At 47.3% G+C, this 21,624-nt stretch overlaps 1 protein-coding gene across 1 annotated transcript in view; it reads right to left on the bottom strand.

The window, feature by feature from the left end:
* The window catches only part of Tram2 (translocation associated membrane protein 2), a 70,291-nt gene that overhangs the window by 28,638 nt on the left and 20,029 nt on the right, over positions 1–21,624 (bottom strand). The window contains exon 2 of the mRNA XM_028766750.1: positions 358–421. Coding sequence (XP_028622583.1) covers positions 358–421 — 64 coding nt within the window. The remainder of the gene's footprint in view (positions 1–357; positions 422–21,624) is intronic.

Below are 21,624 nucleotides of genomic sequence, written 5' to 3' on the forward strand. Positions count from 1 at the left end.
GAGAAGAGAAGAGAAGAGAAGAGAAGAGAAGAGAAGAGAAGAGAAGAAGAAAAGAAAAAAGGCCATGTTCTTGATCAGTTGTCAAGGTCTTGACTTTCATTCCCAACAGAAATCAATATCACCTACTTTAGAGAATGGGGCTAGAAGCAAACATAGCATCCTACAGTGTGGTACTTTTCTTCAGGTCCTGTTCTGGACAACAGAGGGCAGGAACCGCCCAGCCACCTGACTTGAGGAGCATGCTGGTGCCCAAGGGAGAGTATCTGAAAGGACACAGGCATAGAGCAAAAGAGAAGCCTTCCCCAGTCCTTCAGGGTTAACAGGAGCAGGAGAGATAAAGAGTAGTGTTTTTCTTACCTGCTGTAGGCACACTAATGTTATACTGAGGTAAAATAAATAGGAAGGCAGTCTTGGCTGTGACCTGGAAAACAAAGGACAAAGGTTCCTGTTTACTCTCTTGGCCACATCAGAAAAGAACAAGCCAGGCTGTTCCCTACCCTGGGGCCCATCCCTTTACACCACATACTCCCACGCCAGGATGCAGGGTTTTACCTACCCCAGAGTTAACACCAGTTCTGAGCCATCCCTCCCAGTACCTATGCTGCACAGAAAAGCAGTCCCGGGCCCCAGATGATGGCTTCACTTGTGTTCACTGCTGACGGACTGAAGCAAGCTGTATTGACAGGCAGAACGATTTGTTCACTCGTTCATGTACTGACTCGGTTCTGGGCGCCCAGCTCTGTGGAAGGTCAGAGCCTAAAGGTTCTGAAGCCAGACTTCGAGTTTAGTTGTCTACACACTGGACAGCAGCCCTGATGTTTTTAATTCAAGCTTCAGAAACAGTGGATTCCAGCTGTTAATTTCACTTCTACTCTTCTAGCAAACAGGGAATGAGACCTCACAAACCTCTCAATACTGGTTTGGTTTTCAGTGCTATGTTTGTTTGCCTCTTTTTTTTTTTTTTTTTTTTTGAAAGCTATCTTTAGATGACTGTGTCCTCATCTGGTTACTAATAGTCAAATTAGTTCTGAGACAGTTTCGAGCAGGTGTGAGGTGACAAAATATGGAGTTGAAGCTGGGACAAGAAATTGCCAACGTTCCAGTGCTGACTCCACTAGGTATGTAACCACGCAGAAGTCAATTCACACCCTCAACCAAATCTCTTGTCTATATGACTGTGGATATGTGCAGCACCTCAGCTGTGTACTATGGACTGGTGTGGCACCAATCTCTCTAGTGGCATTCTTTCAAATTCCAGAGATGTCCAGCCAGGACCAAAAAGCTCTCCAGAAGGCATGTACAAGGTGAAGAAAGTCACTTCCCCAGAGGTTCTGAAGATACCTCCTCAGCCAGGGGTTATGGGCAATCCTCCAAACACAGAGGTCAGAAGGCTGTATGCAGAGAGTGGGGTGGGGGAAGGAGGGATACACCAGGCCATGGCCAAGTCAGTGTGGAAACAAGTGAAGGATGCCTTCTCTGGACAATCCAGGGACGGGGACTGCCCTTAGCAGTCCTATAGACTCAACCCCCTCCTTTAAAAGAGAAAAGATCTTGCGGTTACTCTGCAGTAAAACGCCATCTACTTATAGGCAGCTATGTACACAGAGTCTTCGTGTATCTGTGCTGATGCCTTACACACTCTCTGCCAAGTGTGTGAGGAAAGAACAAATAATGTCAGGTATGAGAAGGTCCTCTTCTCCACTCTCCAATGCCTGAAACTGATTCCTCTTGGTCCTTAAGACTGGGTTCTACATTCCTGATTCCCTTCCAGCCAAAATGCCTGTGTTTTCCTTACAATGATGTGCTTGGCTCCCATTTAAAGACTGTCCATAGATCCCTCTCCCCTTCCTACTCCTTATAACCTATTAACGTGTGTCTATGATCCATCATGCTGACCCTCAACTGAGAGCATTCTGCAAGGCCTTTCACTACTTCTAGAGGTCACTCCCTCATAGACAAGCAAGCAATACTGTACTACGATGTGCTAACATTTCCACACAGCAGGCCCTCATCTCCTCAGTTCTCATTGCATGCCCTCTGTCAGTGCTCAGGTGATTAAGACAAAGAATGAAATGCAGCTTACTTCCTTTAACTACAAGTCGCCAGTCTCTGGTGGGAAGTGCCCTCTGTCACCAGAGGCCTTTTCTTTGGGACCCATCAGGTCACTAAAACTCCCGAGCCCACCCTTTCCTGGCTTGTGATTGTCTGAGTCGGGCTGGAGGAGGTGCTGGTCAGTGCCTCAAACACCCACAGTCTTCTGCTGTGGTTACTGCTGTCCTGTCCTAGAGCAGCCATGGGTCTTCAGTGGGCCAACCCCTTAGAGATTGAACCCTCTTCAAGCTGGCCAGCATCCATTTCTCAGATGCACTGTAATTCTATATGTGGAGGGCCACGGTTCAACCATCCCTGTGACAGAGTCCCTGAAAGAACTTGAAAGTTTTCTATATCCAGGCCATAAGCCCCAGGCAACTAATCAAGACCCTTACAGTTGAGCTAGCTTGTCAGCATTCTGTCCACCTCCCAGAGCATTCTAACATGCAGCCAAGTCTCGGAGACATCACACTTAAAACAAACAAACAAGAGAAGCCAGGTAAATAAAGCCCAGGAAGTAGGTATTTAGTATGTGAGTTACATACGGTTTCACTCTAGCCCTGAAGATACAGTCGATTTTCATGCATGGCAGCTCTATGTAACCTTGCAAACACTAAAAGACTGCACCCAAGAGAAATACAAAGTTGGGGTGCTACAAACCAGTCACATTTCACCAAGAGATCAACCTACAGTCTTGCTTTATGCATGTTTCTAAGAAGTGCCTTAGTTAATACACACTGTTGGTTCATTAACACTAAACTCGTGGTCAACAGGACTCCTTGTAGCTCATGTCCAAATGAGGTGACCGAAGGCACGGCTCTCCTTAAGGTGCACTGCCTCCTTCTTAAGATTAGGAATTGGATAGTGCTTCAGTAAAATACTTAGGGGCCATCGTAAAGAATGAAATCCCCAAAACACCACAGAATGCAAAACTGTGGCCCTAAGTAGACTACAGAGGATGACTTGTTTACAGTGTGAGAGCTGAAACGGGCAGGCGGGCATGGCTTTGGTTCCCTTGAGCTGGTGCTCAAGGTTTTGCACCTGTGACCTGTGAGCGAGCACAAGCCAAGGATGAAAGTGGAGGTTACAGGTAAGTTCTAGGAAAGGAAGCAGACTCACAAAGATGAAATCCACAATCAGGATACACTTGAATGTCCGTGCTACTGGGCCAAAGATGTGGGTGTGCACGTGCGCGTGTGTGCCAGGTGTACGCAAGCACACATGTGGAGGTCAAAGGACAACTTTCCAGGAGTTGGGTCTCACCTTCCACCTTTACTTTTGACTTACAGTCTCTCTTGTTTCTGCTTCTACTGTGCATGTCCACTCACAGCTGGTCCTCACATCTCCCCTTCTATCTCCAATTACAGACGTGAGCCACCAAATCCAGAGTTTACACTGTGGGCTTCAGGGATCAGACTTGGGTCAACAGGCACCTGCAGCAAGTGTTTGTACCTGCTGAAATCTCATTGGTCCTCGAGATTTGTTTTTTGTTTGTTTGTTTGTTTTTGTTTTTGTTTTTTGTTTTAAATCGGCCCTACCAAGGTAGTGATTGACACCACCAAATATCAGTTCTAGAAGAATCAGCACCTACTAGCCTTGAAGACCTTCTCCACACAGCCTCCAATGGTGAGAGGACAGAGCTGCCTGGGTAACAAATGCCCACCACGTAGACACGGCTCATTCCACAAGGAAGCTATCAGCTCGGTCACCCTGTTACCTGCTCACAGTTCTATCTCTGTACAACTGTTTTCTCTCACTGTGTCCACCCCAGTACTGCCCATGCGGTAGGTGTCTCATAAATACCCATCTGATGACATCATCCTCTAAGCAGCTGCAGTATTCGGTAACCACAGATGAATGTCTAACACATGTTTTCCGAACATAAGTCCATGAGAGCTGAGTTAAAGCAAAAATACTAGATTCTGGGTATTTTTCCATACCTGCCCTCTGGATCGTGGCAGGAGAAACAAATTCTTTACCATGTTTGTTCCCATGTGACAGTAGCCCAGAAGCCAGTTCCCTTGCTTCATAGGAAAAGAGAGTTAAGCTCCAGGCACAGAGAGGCATAGTGGCCTTCTGTCACCCAGGGAGTATGAGCAAAACAGGCAATCAGCAAACTGGGATTTTCCAAGTTTGTTCCCAAAACAACTTCGGCAGGCATACAACACGGCACATGATAAAATGCTAACAAGAATTAGAAGACCAAAGCCAAGGAGATCTTGTGTCAAAAGCTTAGAGATGGAGAACAGTGAGTGAGGCTGATCCACAGAAGTGCATCCCAAGAAGTCCGATGTATCATCACCTCAAGCTGCTCTTTCCCCATCATCTAAAAGAGCAAAATAAGATCAGCTCCCCCATTCCCCACATCCATTAAAGAAAGGGGGCACAGGGGAGAGGAAACAGAGGGAAGAGAGCAGAGGGATAATGAAGCAACCCTCCTTGTCCCTCATAAAAACCACTCTGTGTGCTTTCAAAGGTCCCTCTGGCACCCCGAATCTTCATTCCATTACTCTCTCCTGATCTAAGGTCAGGGAACCAAACAACTAATAAGCCCCTCTGTGTGACGGTGGGTTCACGTAGCACAGGGGCTGAGAAACAGGGGCCTATTAAAAATGTCACTCCAGTTATTTCTCATCCCTCTAAGGCTGTTTATAGGAAACAATATTGAGTTTAATTGCATATTAAATGCCAAACTTGGTGGGTGAAAGGTTAAAAGTGACAATGTGTTAAAAGACGGATGCAAAGGGAAAAGTACTAAATTACATAGGAGGCTGGCTGGCTCTCTCTCTCTCTCTCACACACATACACACACACACACACACACACACACAGAGCACGAGAGAGACTCATTACAATCCTAATTAGAACGTGGTGTGAATCAAAGGCAAAGATGTTATGTGTGCTCACACAGCCATAACAAAACCAAAATCATTCCACACGCCATGTTCCATTAGAGGCACGTGGACCTGAGCTCTCGGTTGCAACGACACTAAGAATGCCAGAGAAACTGCTGTTTCTGTGAAGCATGAAGGATGTGGAGTCCTGACTCAAGTCTTGTGTGGACCAGTGTGCCCTTGGGTAAAGTCACCTCAGTGGACTCCTTTGTCCAGTAATAACAATAAAGACAAATGTTGCTCTTGAGAGCTTGCTGGGTACTGGGTTCTAAGGCTTTCCATAAATAATCAAGTGCAGTTTCTTCAATGGCCCTGTAACGTGAGGAATGGCACTCTCCCAACAGGCATGGAAACGATCAAGGCCCATTGAGGTGACTGAAATGGACATCCATAAAGAAGTCTGCCCAGCTATCATTCTTGAATGCATTTGATCTTCTAGGCTCAATCACAGCCTTACTGAAGGGTCTACTTTCACATTTAAAGCACAGCCCTGTTTCTCTACGTGTGAAAATGGATGTTTGGGTGTCATCCCTACCCCACAGGCAAGAAGAGTAAAATCCTTGGCCAGTCAGTCCCAGGCACTGGCACACCAGGGCTTCCAAATGCACAGTCCCTTTTCCTGGAAGTTGAGGGCAGTCACCAAAGACAGAAGCAAAGAAGATGAAAAGGATTACATTGTTCCCCATCGGATATTGGAAGCTTCCCTTCAGCTAGTTCTGACTTGCAATCAACCAACACATCAGCATAGTGGCTTTTGTAAGGGGCTGCGTCGGTACACCATTCAAGGCTAGTGCACGAGGAAGTCACTGTTAAAATAGGGTTGTGACCCACGGGTGTCCTGCCAGAGAGCAGAAACACAGAGTAGCACAAGTCCCCCAACTGAAAGCACAGACACTCACTAATTGATATTACCTGGCTAAAGCTACAAGGGCCATCCTGCTGAGGCAGGGGAACTTGCCTCCTCCCCACGCTTGGCCCTGATCGCAGGAAACCAAATATCCAGGCAAGCTGTCCTGAAATCGGTTTCACATCTTTCTTCTAAAGTGGTAAATAAGAAAACATCAGTCAGACAGAAAAACACTGGAAATTTACACTTTCCTTTCTGGAGTGGGTGCCCCAGCTTCTTGCTTCTCTCGAGGAGAACCTGATGACACTCCCATCACCCACATGCACAGCAGGACATGGTGTCTGTGGGGCTGTTATTCTCCACTACTCAGCAGAAGATAAACTGCTGGGATAAAGATGCTTTCCACAGTGGCTTTCTGCAACCCTCTGTTTGGGATGACCACTACGACCTGAGTGCCCGAGACACGGGGGGGGGGGGGGCGCGGTTCTGACAGTAATTTTTCTGTACTTCTGAAGTACAACATCTGAAGATTCTGGTTCCTTGTCTGAATGGCCTCCTTGATTCAAGAACAGGGCCAAGCCAGCCAGCCAGACCCCACAGGTTCTTGAGAGCCTGTGATCATGATGCTGGACCGGAAAGTCATTAGCAGTCAGGCAAACCTTGTTGTCATGGCTACTATAGCATTAGGCTGCTGTGATTATATACATCATCCCAAAGTCTAAACTATACAAGGATAAAAAGGAGTTTATACCAGAGCACAAGGAGCTTTGCTATATAGCCCAGGCTGGCCTCAGGGCCTAAACTTACCATCTTTCTGTTTCCCCCCTTGTTTTTGATGTTATAACATGTCTATAAAACATTTCTTGTGGGAACTAAGAATTAAATAAAAACAAAAAACTGCTCATGTAAAAATGATTTTTTGAGAATATCATTTTTCTGAAGCACACGCATAAACACGTCAGGGTTTGAACACTGGCTGTGTGTGAATATAAGCAAAACATACATATTTGTCAGAAGCAAGGATTTGTCCAGTGTAAGATGCAGTCTCATCTTTACAGTGAATTTGCAACACAGACAGGAACTCTGAGGTGGAGACTTGGGGGTTGTGAGTGAATTTTTTTTTTTTGAGTCCATAACTAAAAGGAGTCACATCATCAGCATATCAGTGTTACTTTAACTGCAGCTTTCAAAGAGTTTAGCACTGCAAAGACAAAGCACAGAGGGCTAGGGAGGGGTGACTAGAGTTTCAGATGGGTCTGCACGAGCCTGCCAGTCACTGATTGCTGGCAAGTGTTATGACTGGATGCCTGGCAAAAGGATCCCAAGGAATGTTTGGCATTGTCTGGCATTTGAGGAGATAAAAGAGTCATTTACTTCACGGGGTCCATGGACTCAGCACAGCAGGGGCAGGCAGGGCCCAGGTGTATTTTCTCTCATTGGCTTATTTTTACCTTTCTAGGAAGACATGGGTGTCCTTGCTGATCTGCTGCGGTTGCTTTCAGGAAGTGTTTGCCAACTGTTAGCATGCTGACCCCTGATTCTTGTCACACCGATTGGAGCATTCTAGGAAAATGAGCCTTGAGTTCACTCAGTCTTGGGGGTGGGGAGGAGACAGGGACAATAAACTGGCCTCCCAGCAGGGCCAAGGTCATTATCGTGAGAAGCCTGAGGATTCTCCTAAGGCAATGGTTCTCATCCTTCCTAATGCTGCCACCCTTTAACACAGTTCCTTGTGTTGTGGTGAGCCCCACCATAAAATGATTTTTGCTGCTATTCCATAACTGTAATTTTGCTACTGTTGTGAATTGTAATGTAAATATTTTCTAGAGATAGAGGTTTGCCAAAGGGCTGGTGACCCAAAGGTCTACAGAAGAGGGTGTTTACTTCTATTGTGTTTAAATAGGAGGGGCTTTTCCTGCTCCTTCATGGGGGGGTTAAGAGCTCCCAAGAGAATAAGCATTAGGTGCATGGAGTTGGAAGACACAGTAGTCAGACTGGGAGTGCCCAGCCTTCTTGAGCCTTCTTCTGAACCAGCTTTATGTCCCACAGTGCATCCAGCACCAACAGAAGAAACATCAGAACATCTGGGTGGGCATGAACCCTTTTTGCTTGAGTTTGCAAAGACCCATCCATGACTGTCTTCATGAGGGGTACCTTATAGGCAAACTTTAAGGGTATTTACACACACACACACACACACACACACACACACACCTTAAACCAAAGCCATGAAGGTTAATGAGAAACATCTAGCACTCAAGACAGCTCTGTTTGCAAATAACAGATACTTATCACCTTCAAGGCACAGTGTCTTAGTCCTTGTTCTCATGCTGTGAACAGACGCCATGACCAAGGCCACTCTTACAAAACGTTTAACTGAGGGCTGGCTTACACTGTCAGAGGTTTAGTCTATTATCATCATGGCACGGAGCATGGCAGGTATGACGCTGCAGATAGTAGCTGAGAGCTTTATGTTGATCTGCAGGCAGAGAGATGGGGATGAGGAAGGAGACTGCCTGGTATGAGCTTTTGAGAATCTCAAATTCTACTCCTAGTGGCACACATTTTTCCCATCAAGGCCACACTTGCTAATCCTTCTAATCCTTTCAAACAGTTCTATTTCCTGGTGACTAAGCACTCAAATATAGGGCCCATCCTTACTCAAACCACCACACACAGAAAGGAAATGACAACATGGAAGGCACGATCCCCAGACGATGAATGGAAAGACATCTCTAACACCAGAGGCATGGCCTCGGGAAGACATTACCCACACTCACCCACAAGTCAGGAGTCACCCTGCAGCCCAAAAGTCAAGGTACAAAGTCTGAGCAAATGTCAATGTTAGGTTGAACCCTATATTTCAGCTGGAGCCTTGTGGTTCACATTTATGATTCCAGTTCTTGATAGGTAGAAGTAAGAGGGTTGCTACAAGCTCAAGGCCAGCCTGGTCACAATTTCAGCCCCACCTAAACTATAAAGTGAGATCCTGTTTCAACTCCACCTTGGAATGATAACTTTTCAAAGTGTCATGCATTGTTATAGGCCTTACTAGGGAATTTCACTATCTAATTTGAACGAGATGTTTTAACTGATACTGGAAAAAGGCCTGGGGCTATGGTTAAGTTCCAGTTCGAGCAAAGACTGTGGGTTCCAGCCTCAGCACCACAGAACAACATGAATGACAAAAACCAATGGCTGAACAGACCTGGTGCTTATCACAGCCCACTGTGTTCCAGCATGCTGTGACTTCAAGTAGCAAACAGGAAAGCCAAACAACCAAGGAGGACGATGGACCACCTCTGAATGTGACAAGGGGGCATCAGGCATTCCCACCTAGTATTCAGTGTGCAAACTCCCCCTCACGGATGAATCTAGCCTTAAGCAAGGTCCAGAAAGCCAGGTATCCTTCCCAGGCCCTAGTCAGTCATACAACTCTATTCCAAACCGATGCAAGAAAGCACAGGAACTTGGAAGCTATCATGTTTAGGAAGGGGTGGGGGCACAAGTAACAGGCATGGGACAGCCCTGGGTGACATCAAAGACTCAACAATATGTGAAATTAAGGTAAGAGAGTAATCAAGAGTGCTGCTTGGGTCTGGTACAGAAAAGAAACAGACATGTACATATACACAAAGCACACACATCGAGGTGACAGTCACTGAGTGTGCTGTGGATGGAGGAGACACATGGCATAATCAGAAAGGCCACCATAGTCCCAGAAGCCAAGACAGGACAAAGTCCTAAGGATTCCAGTGGCACTAGCAGGTGTTTCAGAAAGCATAGGCTACCCTGGACCACAGCAGGAGCTACATGAGTGTGGGGCCCTTCAGAAGCTGAAGTTGAGGAGAGGTCAGGAGCTGGTACACCAGGGAGTGTACAGTGGGAGCTGGCTGTGGGGTGCTTGACTGCCAAGGAAAGCAAAGGACAGCAAGCAAAGAGGTAGGAAGAGACCTAAAGTGTGTGTTCGGAAGGTAAAGGCCACGAAGAAGAAATACACAGGGAGGCAGAAAAACTGGAGGCTGTAGGGAAAATCTGGGAGTCTGAATTATAGCAGGAAAGCGATGATCAGGGAGAATACTGCACCCAGAAACTTTCTGTCTCCTCAGAAAGACCCCAAGGCCTTGGGTACCTTCTGGAATCTCGCCACTTACCTCTATACATACAGTAGACATAGACAATGCTCAGTAAACCTTCCTAGGTAACAAAGTGAGCTAATGAGACCCGGAGGATGCGGGGGGTGGGGGAACAAACCCCTTCCTGTTACCCTGACAAAAGGATGAAGGACTTTTGGGTTCATTTGTTTTGGCTTCTTATTTCATGTTTTGTTTTGAGCTCACACTCCATGGTCACTGTCATCAGGCTTGACTTGACTTTCTCATGAGGATGAGAACTCCCTTGCTCTAGGAGTTCCCAGAAGGACCGTTGCTAGGGACCCTAAGAGTCTCGGGGCCAGGAGAAATCCAGCCTCCTATCAGTCCGTCCGCCTTTACAATCTCTCTCTTTTTTTTTTTTTTGGTTTTTTGAGACAGGGTTTCTCTTTATAGCCCTGGCTGTCCTGGATCTCACTTTGTAGACCAGGCTGGCCTCGAACTCAGAAAGCCACCTGCCACTGCCTCCCAAGTGCTGGGATTAAAGGCGTGCGCCACCACTGCTTTTACAATCTCTTGACTAGACTTATTGGTTTGGATTCGGAGCCAGCACATACACTGATAAGCTCCAAATGTGAGCCACTAGGGCCTCCTCCTCCTCCTCCTCCTCCTCCTCCTCCTCCTCCTCCTCCTCCTCTTCCTTCTCCTCTTCCCTCCACCAGTGGCCAGAGCAGTTTCCTAATCAGCTACGTCTAGGAAAGCATTAGAGCATGTGTGCTTACACAGACATGCTTGTATACATGCACAAAGCTGGATGGCAAGGTATGTTCAACCCTTACAAACTCATCTGTGCATAGCATTAAACATGTTTATAGTCTCCAGATAAATGAAATCTTAAATAAAATCAATCTTAAAAATACAACAAGATAAAAGAAAACTCAGCACTCTGGATGCAGAGGTAGGAGGATCACAGCTAGTCTGAGCCAGCTGAGGCAGCTAGTGCTACATAACCAGTTCTGGGCTACCCTTGGTGATAGGGTCAACGCACACAGATTAAATCAATCTTTCACTCAGGTTATCTGTTGAACGCATGCTCTGGGAAAGACACAGCACTAGAAAGGTTCAGACAACACAATCATTCCCTTCCCTCAATGGTCCAGAGGCCAAAATCAGGAGATGTGTTATAAACCGAGTGTAACTCCCTTGTAGACAAAGCTAGTCAAGCCAACCACGTTGTTCTGAACATTTGAACAACCCAGCTGAGACCGAAGCCATCCCTGCATCACCTCAATCATCCTAGGCTGGAGAGGAAGTACAGCAACGACTTCAGGATCTGGAAGACTATGCATGGCAGGCGCTGTGCTGACACAAGACGGTCTTGTCTCACCTCCAGCTCTACCGGGAACTACATTGTGACTGCCACTTACTGTGTACAGGGTCGCACTGAACACCCAGGGTCACACTGAACATCCATGGAAATCTCTCCTTCAAACCCCCCAGATGCCCCAAGAACACAAAACTAGAGCCTCAAAGAGCTTACGAAACTTGCCCAGAGGCACTCCAGAAGCAGCCCAGGAACCTGTGTGTAATTCCCCCATGCTACCTGAGCATTGTGCCCAGCACCTAACAACCCAGTGAGACTGGGATGCAGGAAGAGTCTGCTTTAAAGTTGGAGAAGATGGGGTAGGCCAGGATGGGATAGGTGAAAGGATAGATGTCTCTTGCACAAAAACAAAAAAACAAAAAAAAAACCCCACCATATCCATTCATCACCCAATTCTCAATATCTTTGTCACGAAGGAGGGGCAGAAAATATCTGGTAGCCCTGTGGACTTGGAGGGGACTTAGAGATTTTCCCGAAAGTCTGTGGGAGGGATGAGCTGAGTCAGGTGAACATAGCCTCGGGTAGGGAGAGGGAAGAGGATAATTAAGACAGCATCATTACAGGGCTGAGAAAGCACAGGAGGAGGCCTGAGGTGAGATAATTCAGTTGAAGGTAGTCGTGGTGCCCATAGTGTGGGCCAACTTCAGTTCTCAGATGCCCCATTTGTCCTGAACACACTGACTTAGAGTAGAGAAAAGAAATGCAGCACAGCCTCACGGTCCTTCCTTCCCTTCCTTCCGGTACTGTGCTGAGGCTATGATGGTGGGCGGGTGGTAGAGGGGATAGCTCCATCATTACAGCTTGCTGAGCAAGCTTGAGGACCTGAGTTGAGCCTTGGACCCACACAGAAACACCTAGGACAGTAACACACAACTGTGACGCAAAAGCTAAGGAAGTACACAGGCGGATCCTAGGAGCTCACTGGCAGTCTGCCCTCAGTCAACCAGTCAGCCAGCCAGCCAGTCAGCCAGCCAGCCAGTCAGCCAGTCAGCCTAGCCTACTCAGAGAGTCGCATGCCAGGGAGAGACTCTGTCTCAAAAACACAGGGTGGATGACATCTGAGGAAGAATAATACCCGAAGTGGTCCTCTGAGCTGTACACACACCATATGCATGCACATGCATGAGCACGCATGTGCGTGCACACACATGCCACACGTATGCATAAGGCAAACGCACACACACATACACACACACACACACACACACACTGGGGGACGGAAAAAAAAAAAGAAAAAGGAGACTGAGTAGGAAAGAAAAATTAGAAAGCTACTTAGCTGGCATCCAGGTCCCAAAGTGGAACCAATTTGTCTCCTGGTTCGTGGGACAGACAGCATCCATCCCAGCACCTTGTATATTTCAAAGCCTTGCCTCCCAGGATAATTCACTGGGAGACGGACTGCTTCCCTCCAGGGAGAAGATGTTACCTTGTAACAAGTTTCAAACGCTTCCTTCATACTCCATCAGTTGAACTGCTTGTCTAATGGGCCAGTCGTGTCAAGACAGTGGTTTCCCTGGCCTTGCGTGGAGGTGCGCGCCTTTTACTCCAGCATTAGGAAAGGGGAGAGAGACAGATCTCTGTTAAGTTGGAGGCCGGCCTGATCTACAGAGTGAGCTTCACCGTAGACTGAGTTAAACAGTGAGACCCTGTCTCAATAAACAAACAAGCAAACAAACCTATCTGTCTGTTTGTTTTTTTACTGAAAGCTACTGGTAACTGTCTCAGTGATCAGAGCCTCACACAGGCTACCCTGAAAGCTCTTAGTCCCAAGGCTATGTGCACAGTGCAGACGCCAGAGAAGGAAAGGGGTTGAAGTGGCACTTGAGTGTTATCTGAACTCGCTGCAGGAGATGGAAGTAGAGGCATTTAATGTGCTGCCGCTTTAAGGAGCAAGAGCGCTTCTGTCCCAGCAGAAATCAAGGCAGTAAGTAGCTTCGAGGACAGATGTGTGATACTATTGGCTTGTTACAATCAGGGAAACGCCTCTCCAAAGAGCCTGCTGTTGGAGAGGATAGTGTTTCACGGACCTCGGACCTCGTCCCTGTTGCCTCCCTTGCAGATGACATTAACATTTCAGAGGAGGCAAAGAATCTAAGTGCTCCCCAACCTGAACTCTGAGCTGGGCTTTGACAGGATAAGGTTGGATGTACAGAAGATTAAAAGCCATGGCCATAGTCTTAAGTCACTGTCCTACTGCTGTGAAGAGACACTATGACCACGGCAACTTTTATAAAAGAAAGCATTTAACGGGGGTGGGGGATGGGGGCCAGCTTACAGTTTTATCATCACGTCGGGGAGCACAGTTGCACGCAGGCGGACATGGTGCTGGAGAGGTACCTGAGAGTTCTACATCCTGATCCAGAGAGTGAGACGGGCATGATGTGGGCTTTTGAAAGTTCAAAGCCCTCGGTCAGAGACTCACTTTTTCCAACAAAGCCACACCTCCTAATCCTTCCCAAATAGTGCCACGGCTTGGTGATGAGACATTCAATTACCTGAGCCTATGGGGGGGAGGGGCATTCTTATTGAAACCACCACGGTACCCATTTCTTGGCTACAGTCAGTCTTCTTCCACAGACAATGCTTAGTCAACAGTGCTTTCAATACCAATTCCTCAGTTACCTCTGGTTTCCTGATAGGACCTTATTGATAACAGCCACACCTCTCAAGTAAACCATATATCACCACAGGAGAGTGACCGATGAACTCAGTACCACCATGGGCAAGATGGCACTACACAGGACAAATGTCTTCCTGACACACATGCCTGTACAATGAAAAGTCAAACAGCCACATGCTGAATGCTGATAACCAGCACCTGTCATGGTGTCCCAGAACAGAACACCCTGGACCTGGTCTCAGACTGTTCATGGTGACCCACCCCCATGGCTGACAGCCCCTTGGGTGCCTCAGGGGCATTGCTGGGGACATATGGAGATGTAGGACTCAGAGAGATGAACTCGGGCTGCATTAGTAGCAGCAGACCCCAGCTCCAGCTTAACACTCAGCCACATAGCTTTTATTACTATTTTAGAAAGACCACACCCATCACGAGCAGGAACTGGCTATATATGCATGAATAATGTCTTGTAAATACTATCTGATCTGCCACAGCCAGGAGGCAAAGACCTCCATGTGCTTAGGTGCTATATAAGGGTTGCCCAGGGTAGAGTGAGGGGTTACCCAGAATCTCAGCCATTCACCTATCACAAAAGGCTTCTCTTATTCATCATGTTAGAGCGGCATGAAGTGACAGCCCACGTGGCTCAGGGCTGTCTTTCACTTTGTTCACTTTGTTCTTTGGGGGTGGAAGGAAACAGGGTCTCACACTATCCTTCAGGCCGGCCTGGAACTCACAGTATCTATAACTCAGGCTGGCCTCCACTCTCAGTAGCTCTTCTGCCTTGGCCTGGCTGGGAGTATAGGCATGAGCCGCCACACCCGCTGGGGTTGTCTTTCTACCTTTTCCTCCAGCTGAGTAGCTGGGGGGCAAGTTGTCTGCCAAGCTTCCCGCCCGTGTAAACACTCTGGCACCAGCTGGGGTTTGGAATCTGCTGTCTCTGCCAGCTGGCGACCTGAAGATGGGTCAGATTAAAGGAATGCATAATGAAGGAGGGGAGACAGAGGCTGTATTTACACAGGCAGGGTCTGTGGGGGTAGACAAGGACTGGCCAAAGGAGCTGGAGAAGTGGAAACTATGAAGAGAAGAGGAAAGGGTCTCGCTGTGCCCAAGCACCCCGCCCTACCCAGAATCCAAGGCTGTCGCCCTCCTCTATTTTTTGCTCTTGGAAAACAGACATCTTTGTCCTCCTCTCCTCGACTCCTGCAGCATCTCCCAGACAAAATACACACAGCCCTTTGAAGAGTTTGCAGCTGGCCACATGGGAAGGCTCAGCGTGATCACACAACACGGACACTTTATCCCCTGCGATCCCAATTTGGGACCTGTAACACAGAAACCCAAGCCACGTGCTGACAAGCAGGGCCCCGGGCCACCAGCAGCTCCAACTGAGGCTGGGTGAGAGGGGAGAGCACTGAGAGCCAGCAGTCCCAGGCAGCCGCACTAGCTTCTAGCCTTAGAGACTTCAGGTCTCTTGCCAAGGCCCAGAGGGTAACCATCTAGAAAGGGTAGCCCAGTGGGCAAGATCAGCCAGCCACACCAACTCCCACTGTCCTGCAGATGCAAAGACAGAAAAAAAAAAAAAGATTGAAACCATACATCCTTATGGGCATACATGCTGTGAAGGCCACCTGCAACTATCTTAACACACACATATTATATATACACTCTCCATTAGCAAGAGGAAGCAGGCAGCATGAACACCAGTTCTCTGCAACCTCTGGCCACTCCCCCTTACCAAGCCAGGTGTCCTTGTCTCTTAAGGACACTCGCTGGCATCCCTTTGCTTCTTGGATTCTTCTAGGGGCTTCTGGGGCATACATGGCCCTCCCATATGGAGTCCAAGCCCCCACTTTTCTCGCTCCATTGGCTGCCTCTATTCCAATGATCTCGTAATCAAGCCCCCGATACAGATCTCTCCTAAGCAATGCCCCAGCAACTCCCAAAAGACACAAGAGTGCTGGGATCCAGGAGGCAGCAGTGCGCAAGCTCTTGTCCAGGCTGCTGTCTAGTTCTCCAGTCCTCCCTCAAACCCTGTTGGATTTCCCCTTTACTATCTTATTTTCAGTGATGGGTATGTGCTTGGGAATACAGGTATATGGGTCCACATGATGCCTGTGCCCATTGGGGCCAGAGGCTTTGGATCCCCCTGTTGGTACAGTTACAGACAGTTGTGAGCCACCCAGCATAGGTCCTCTGTAGGAGCAGTACAAGCTCTTAGCCACTGAGTCATTTCCACAGAACCTCTTACATTGTTTTATTACACTAATTTGCCCCTCTCAGGGCTGTGGCAGTTATACATACCCAGAGCAACACCCGGCAAGTGATACTGGATTATCTGCTCCTTGGACTTTCCTTCTGGGTCTATCCTTGATTATAACAACCCCATACAGACTCGGTGCCACTGTCCTGGGCATAGAAAGGATACTCTGATGCTATCGATCCATAAAATGCTTCCCACAGTCAGTCAATATGCTCGGTATAGACACGAGCTAGATATCAGTTCTAAGTGTATGGCTCCAACACATCCTCAGTAAAGAAAACTGTGTAGGCCAGCCTATCTGTCCAGACAAGTTTTTTGTCAGGTTAAGCCTCTTAATTATTTTTCAGAGGTTCTCTGAGCATCTTTTCTTGCCTGGAACACCAGCTCTCCTTTCCATTTGTCTTTCTGCCTTGGCTTTCTTGTGAGGGCTAGCCTTGGCCTCACCTCTAGAAGCCTTCTCCTCTCTCCTGACTTCAGTCCCCATGGCCACTCTGGGCCTGGAGAGGTGACAAGAGTGCAATGGCTCCACACTGGGGTTTTACATGCAAACCCAACTCTGCACTCACCATGTCTTAACTCAAGAGTCACTCAGCTTGTTCAATGAAGACAGGGAGAACACACTCACAGAGATAGCTGAGGGCATTAGCAGGCTTAAAAGGTCGTCTCCAGAGTGGGTGCAGCATTGAAAAATAATTTTAAACTTTCCCCTGCCTCACCTCATTCTTTCTCAACGGAATTTTGCTCTGCATCCCAAGCAAGCCTGGAACTCACTACATAGTCCAGACTGGCCTTAAACTCACAGCAATCCTCCTGCCTCTTTCTCTTGTGGGAAAGGATTATAAGGTGAGCTACCATGCCTGGCTTCATTGCTCTTCTTAGAATCGCTATTCTGTCACCTGTGGTTTTGGTCTTCCTTCTGCTGCCCTTGTGCCATACACTGGGTTTCACAACAGAGTGGCTAGGCAGCCCCACCTTCCAGCCAGAGGGACCACAGGAAACAGTCTTCAACCACAAGTGAACTGGGAGACCCAACCCCCTCAAACCTCTATCAGCAATGAACAAATTAATTATTCAGTCACTGGTGAGTTTGTTTTATACATTCATACATACAGACAGACAACAAACAAACATACGCACGTACATACATACATACATACATACATACATGCATACATACTATATATACATGTATAGTTATTTTAGAGCTAGTTATAGTTATAGTCATATGTGTGAGTAAAGATCAGAGGACTTGTAAGGTCAGTTCTTTTCTTCTACCATGTGGGCTCCCAGGATCAAACTCATGTCACCGGTCTCGGTGGCAAGTGCCTTTACCCACTGAGCTGGAACCATCTTGTTGGCTCACAACTACTGTTTGTAAAGCTTAGAATTTTCCACAAGCCATTTCCTTCACACGTTACACATTTACTATCCAGAACCCGGAAGCTTCCCTTCTGGATGTGGATGTCCCTCTGTTGGGATAGTGCTCACCTAGCACTTGACACCCTTAGTCAGCACCACAGAAAACCAGGTGTGGTGGTGCGGGCTCGGAACCCCATTTCAGCCCTGTAGAGGTGGAGACAGTAACAACCCCAAAGTTCCTTTCCACTCCTAGGCAATCTGAAGTTTCTTCTTGATGGTTTTGTGTCCAAAAAACACCCCCATTAGTTATGAATGCCCATTTACACCTCCGAGTCACTCTTCGGAACTTGTGGAAATCAAGAGCATCTTGTTGCTAAGATCAAGGTGTGTTCCTCTTCCTGGCTGCTCTGCTGACCGTCATCTCTCTCCAACTCCCTGAACACCAGCTCCCTTTACCCTTGTCCCACACATCTGCCCTCATCTCCAAGTAAAGAACTCTTCCAACAATCCAAAACTGTGTTCCCTCCCTTTCCATCGCGAAGAAGCCTAACTGAACCTTTTCCTGACTGCCGTGGCTGGAACAGGAAATGTCTCCCACGGGCTCATGTATTGACACCACCTCGCTCCTCCCTATCCCCCCCCCCAAGTGGCAGCACTGTCTTTTTAAGCTCTGGAAACTTAAGAGGTGAGACCCTAACTTGATGAAGATCACCAGGTTGTGTTCTGTCCACCATGAGACAAGTAGCCTCTGCCACAAGCTCCGGCTGCCACAGTGTTCTGCCTCACAAATGGCCAAGGACCATGAGCCAAAGCTTATAGAACTGGGAAGCAAAATAGATACCTCCCTCCTTAAGTGATCAATCACCAGTGATAAAAACTCACTGCATCAAATGTGTGTGTGCGCGTGCGCGTGTGCGTGTGTGTGTGTATGCATGCGCGCAGACAGATACATTACTTGAGATTCTACCACACAGAGAAACTGTTTTTTTTTTGGTTGTTTCTTGGGTGCGTGTGGTGCTGGGGTCAGTCTCAAGAGCTCAGCAAACACCCAGGGCTATGCGCTACTCTAGCTTTCCATGACACTATTTGGATGATTACCATGCAGATATCTTTCTGGAAGAATAATGCACTTCTCCCCCTCCCCAACAATGTCTCACTCTGTATCCCTGGCTGGCCTGGAATCTGTTTTGTAGACCAGGCTGGTCCCATCTCACAGAGATCTGCCCATCCTTGCTTTCCTGAGCTGTAGAGAGATTCTCTAATAAGCATCACCTGTTAATTTAAAAAAGCCAATGCCCAATGAGCTAAGACAGAAAATGGAAGGTGGGACACTGGCAAGAGGCAGAAAGGATTCTGGAATAGAGCCAGGCACAGGAAGGGTCGCCTGGAAAGATGTGACAAGATGGATGCACAGTACCTGAGCACAGGTAACCAGCCACGTGGCAGAATGCAAGCTGAAATGAATGGGATATTTTAAGTTGTATCTAGTCAGAGATGAGCCTAGATATATGGCCAAGGTATTTTGTAAATATATTTTGAGTCTGAGTCGTATTTGTGGGAGCATGGGACTGCGAGGAAGAACCAGCCCAAACTTTTACACTGAGCACTGGGATTAAAGGTGTGTGCTGTCACAACTCACTGAAATCCACGCTTTAACAATAGGGAAGAAGAAGAAGAGAGAGGAGGGGGAGAAGAAAGAGGGGAGGAAGAAGAGGATGAAGAGGGGAAGGAGGAGAAAGAAGAAAGAAGAAAAAAGAAGACTATTACCAATATGTCAGTCTAAAATCCGCTTTTAAAAGAAACACACATACACACACAAAACAAAAACAAAACAAAAAAAGCCCAGGGGCCATGTGCTGAGCTTCATTTGATGACACTGGGTCCTGATTCTTGTCACTCATTCTCAGTTGGTCTAACCAATCCTTTACTAACTTCCTCATCTTTTAAGAATGTCAACATCTCAAAGCATTTGAATACACTATGGAGACGGGAGTGGGAATTGGATTCAGTCTGTGCATTTTACTATAACCATGAAAATCCATAGTGTCCAGCCAATAAAACATAGAAGTTAAACCATCTGTAAAACTTGAGGAAATCTGCTTATAGAAGTCATCATTTAAAAAGCAAAAACTGTACTTCAAGAGTTAAGACTCTTATAAAATACAAAATCTCTTGTATTTAAAATAACTAAGGTATGGTGGTCGGGTCACACTTCGGTATGAGATGTTTCAAGCATTATGATCCCATGTAACTCAACCGCAGTTTTCTTCCCAGTGGGAAAGATAGCAGGACAAAGCCACATAATCCCTGAGAGAAGAACAACAGTGGGGGTAACTCTGAGGCATAAAGCACTTGTGAGAGGGATCCATAAATGGGACTAAAGTCCAGGGACTCATCAGGAAAGGGGATCACAGCCCACCAAACAGAAGCTCTAAGAAGACCTACTCAGGCTATATATCCCAGACAGTTTCAGTGGCTTATACAGAGATGCTGGGGGCAAAAACGTGTCTGGAAGGAGCAGGCACACCGGGTACACTGAGTGTAATCTATATGCAAACGAGGACCAGGCATGGTGGTTGTGGTGGTTTGAATCTGCTTGGCCCATATGAACTGCTACAAGTAGGAGGTCTGGCCTTTTTAGAATAGGTGTGGCCTTGTTAGAGGAAGTGCATCACTGCAGGTGTAGGCTTTGAGGGCTCCTAGTGCTTGGTTCTTCTCCTGCCTGCCTTTGGATCAAGATATAGAAATCTTGGCTCCTTCTCCAGCACCCATGCTTCCTGCCATGATGATAATGGACTGACCAGCTGAACCTGAAAGCCAGCCCCAATTAAATGTTGTTCTTATAAGAGTTGCCTTGGTCATGGTGTCTGTTGACAGCAGTAAAACCCCTAACTAAGACAGTGGCACAGCACTAAAAGCTCAGCACCCAAAAATCTGAGGCAGGAAGAATGCTGTGAGTTTCAGGCCAGCCTGGGCTACACAGTGCCATGCCAACCAGGGCTACATAGCAAGACACTGTCTCAAAAGAACATAAGAAATGAAGAAAAACAGCAGCTTAGTTATAGGGGCGATATTTATGGAATTAGTTATTAGGCACAACGAACAACTCAATGGACCGAGACCTCAGTATGTATCAGGCTCTGTTAAAAACACTACACATGTGTTCTGAGCTTACTTGGTCCTGTGACAATCTCTAAGAGGCAGTACAAGTACTTTTAGGCCCTTTTACTGAGAAGAAAATGGGCCAAATTAAGTACCTTAACCAAGTGTTCTCTTATATGAGGAAAAGCAAGGGCTTTCGGTGGCACATGCCCCTCCCCACCCCAATGTTTATAAACCTGACACAGTATGGCAATACAAACTAAAGATTCAAAGTGCACATCCACAGAGAAAGCAATGGGGACTCAAGTCTGTCTCTTCCAAGGAATGACCTTGCAGGGAGAGCCTCCGCAGTGACAGCCTCTTTCTGCATGGAAGTCTACATACCCCATGCGATGCCACCACTGATGAAAGGCCACTGTGGAAAAGCAAAAGCCAGATGCTACCTGGAGCCTGTCCTCGCTAAGGACTTAACCTTTACACTTGGCCCCTGTCACATGTAAAGACTTGGGCCACATCACCATGGACATTTTTCCAAGACAAACTGAGAAAAGGCACTTTATAAGAATTACTGCAGTCATCCCTGGAGGAAGCTTGGCCTCCAAACCAAAAGACAATATATTTAGTTTATGCATCATGGCTGAATTCAGGGCCAGGAGGCTATATTTGGGCAAACCGTTGATTTGGGGTTTGGTAAAGTTCTGGTTTTGGCAGAGGTGTCCTTCTCCTGCCCTGCCCCCACCACAGGCCACATGGGCACGGCTACAGAGCAAAGTTTCAGACAATCACACAGGCTCCATCCATAGACTTGGTAACAGGCCCTGATACTTCCCAGGGTTCCACAGAGCCTCTACAATCCCTCCAGACAATCTGTATAGTCAGTCAAACAGGGAGCCTGAGGAGAGGCAGCCCAAGTTCTGGTTGATGAGAACATGGTCCAGGTTGAGGCCCAGAAGCCCGCCAAGGATCCAGCTCT

Source organism: Grammomys surdaster, unplaced genomic scaffold (genome assembly GCF_004785775.1).
Source record: "Grammomys surdaster isolate TR1022 unplaced genomic scaffold, NIH_TR_1.0 169, whole genome shotgun sequence".
NCBI lineage: Eukaryota > Metazoa > Chordata > Mammalia > Rodentia > Muridae > Grammomys > Grammomys surdaster.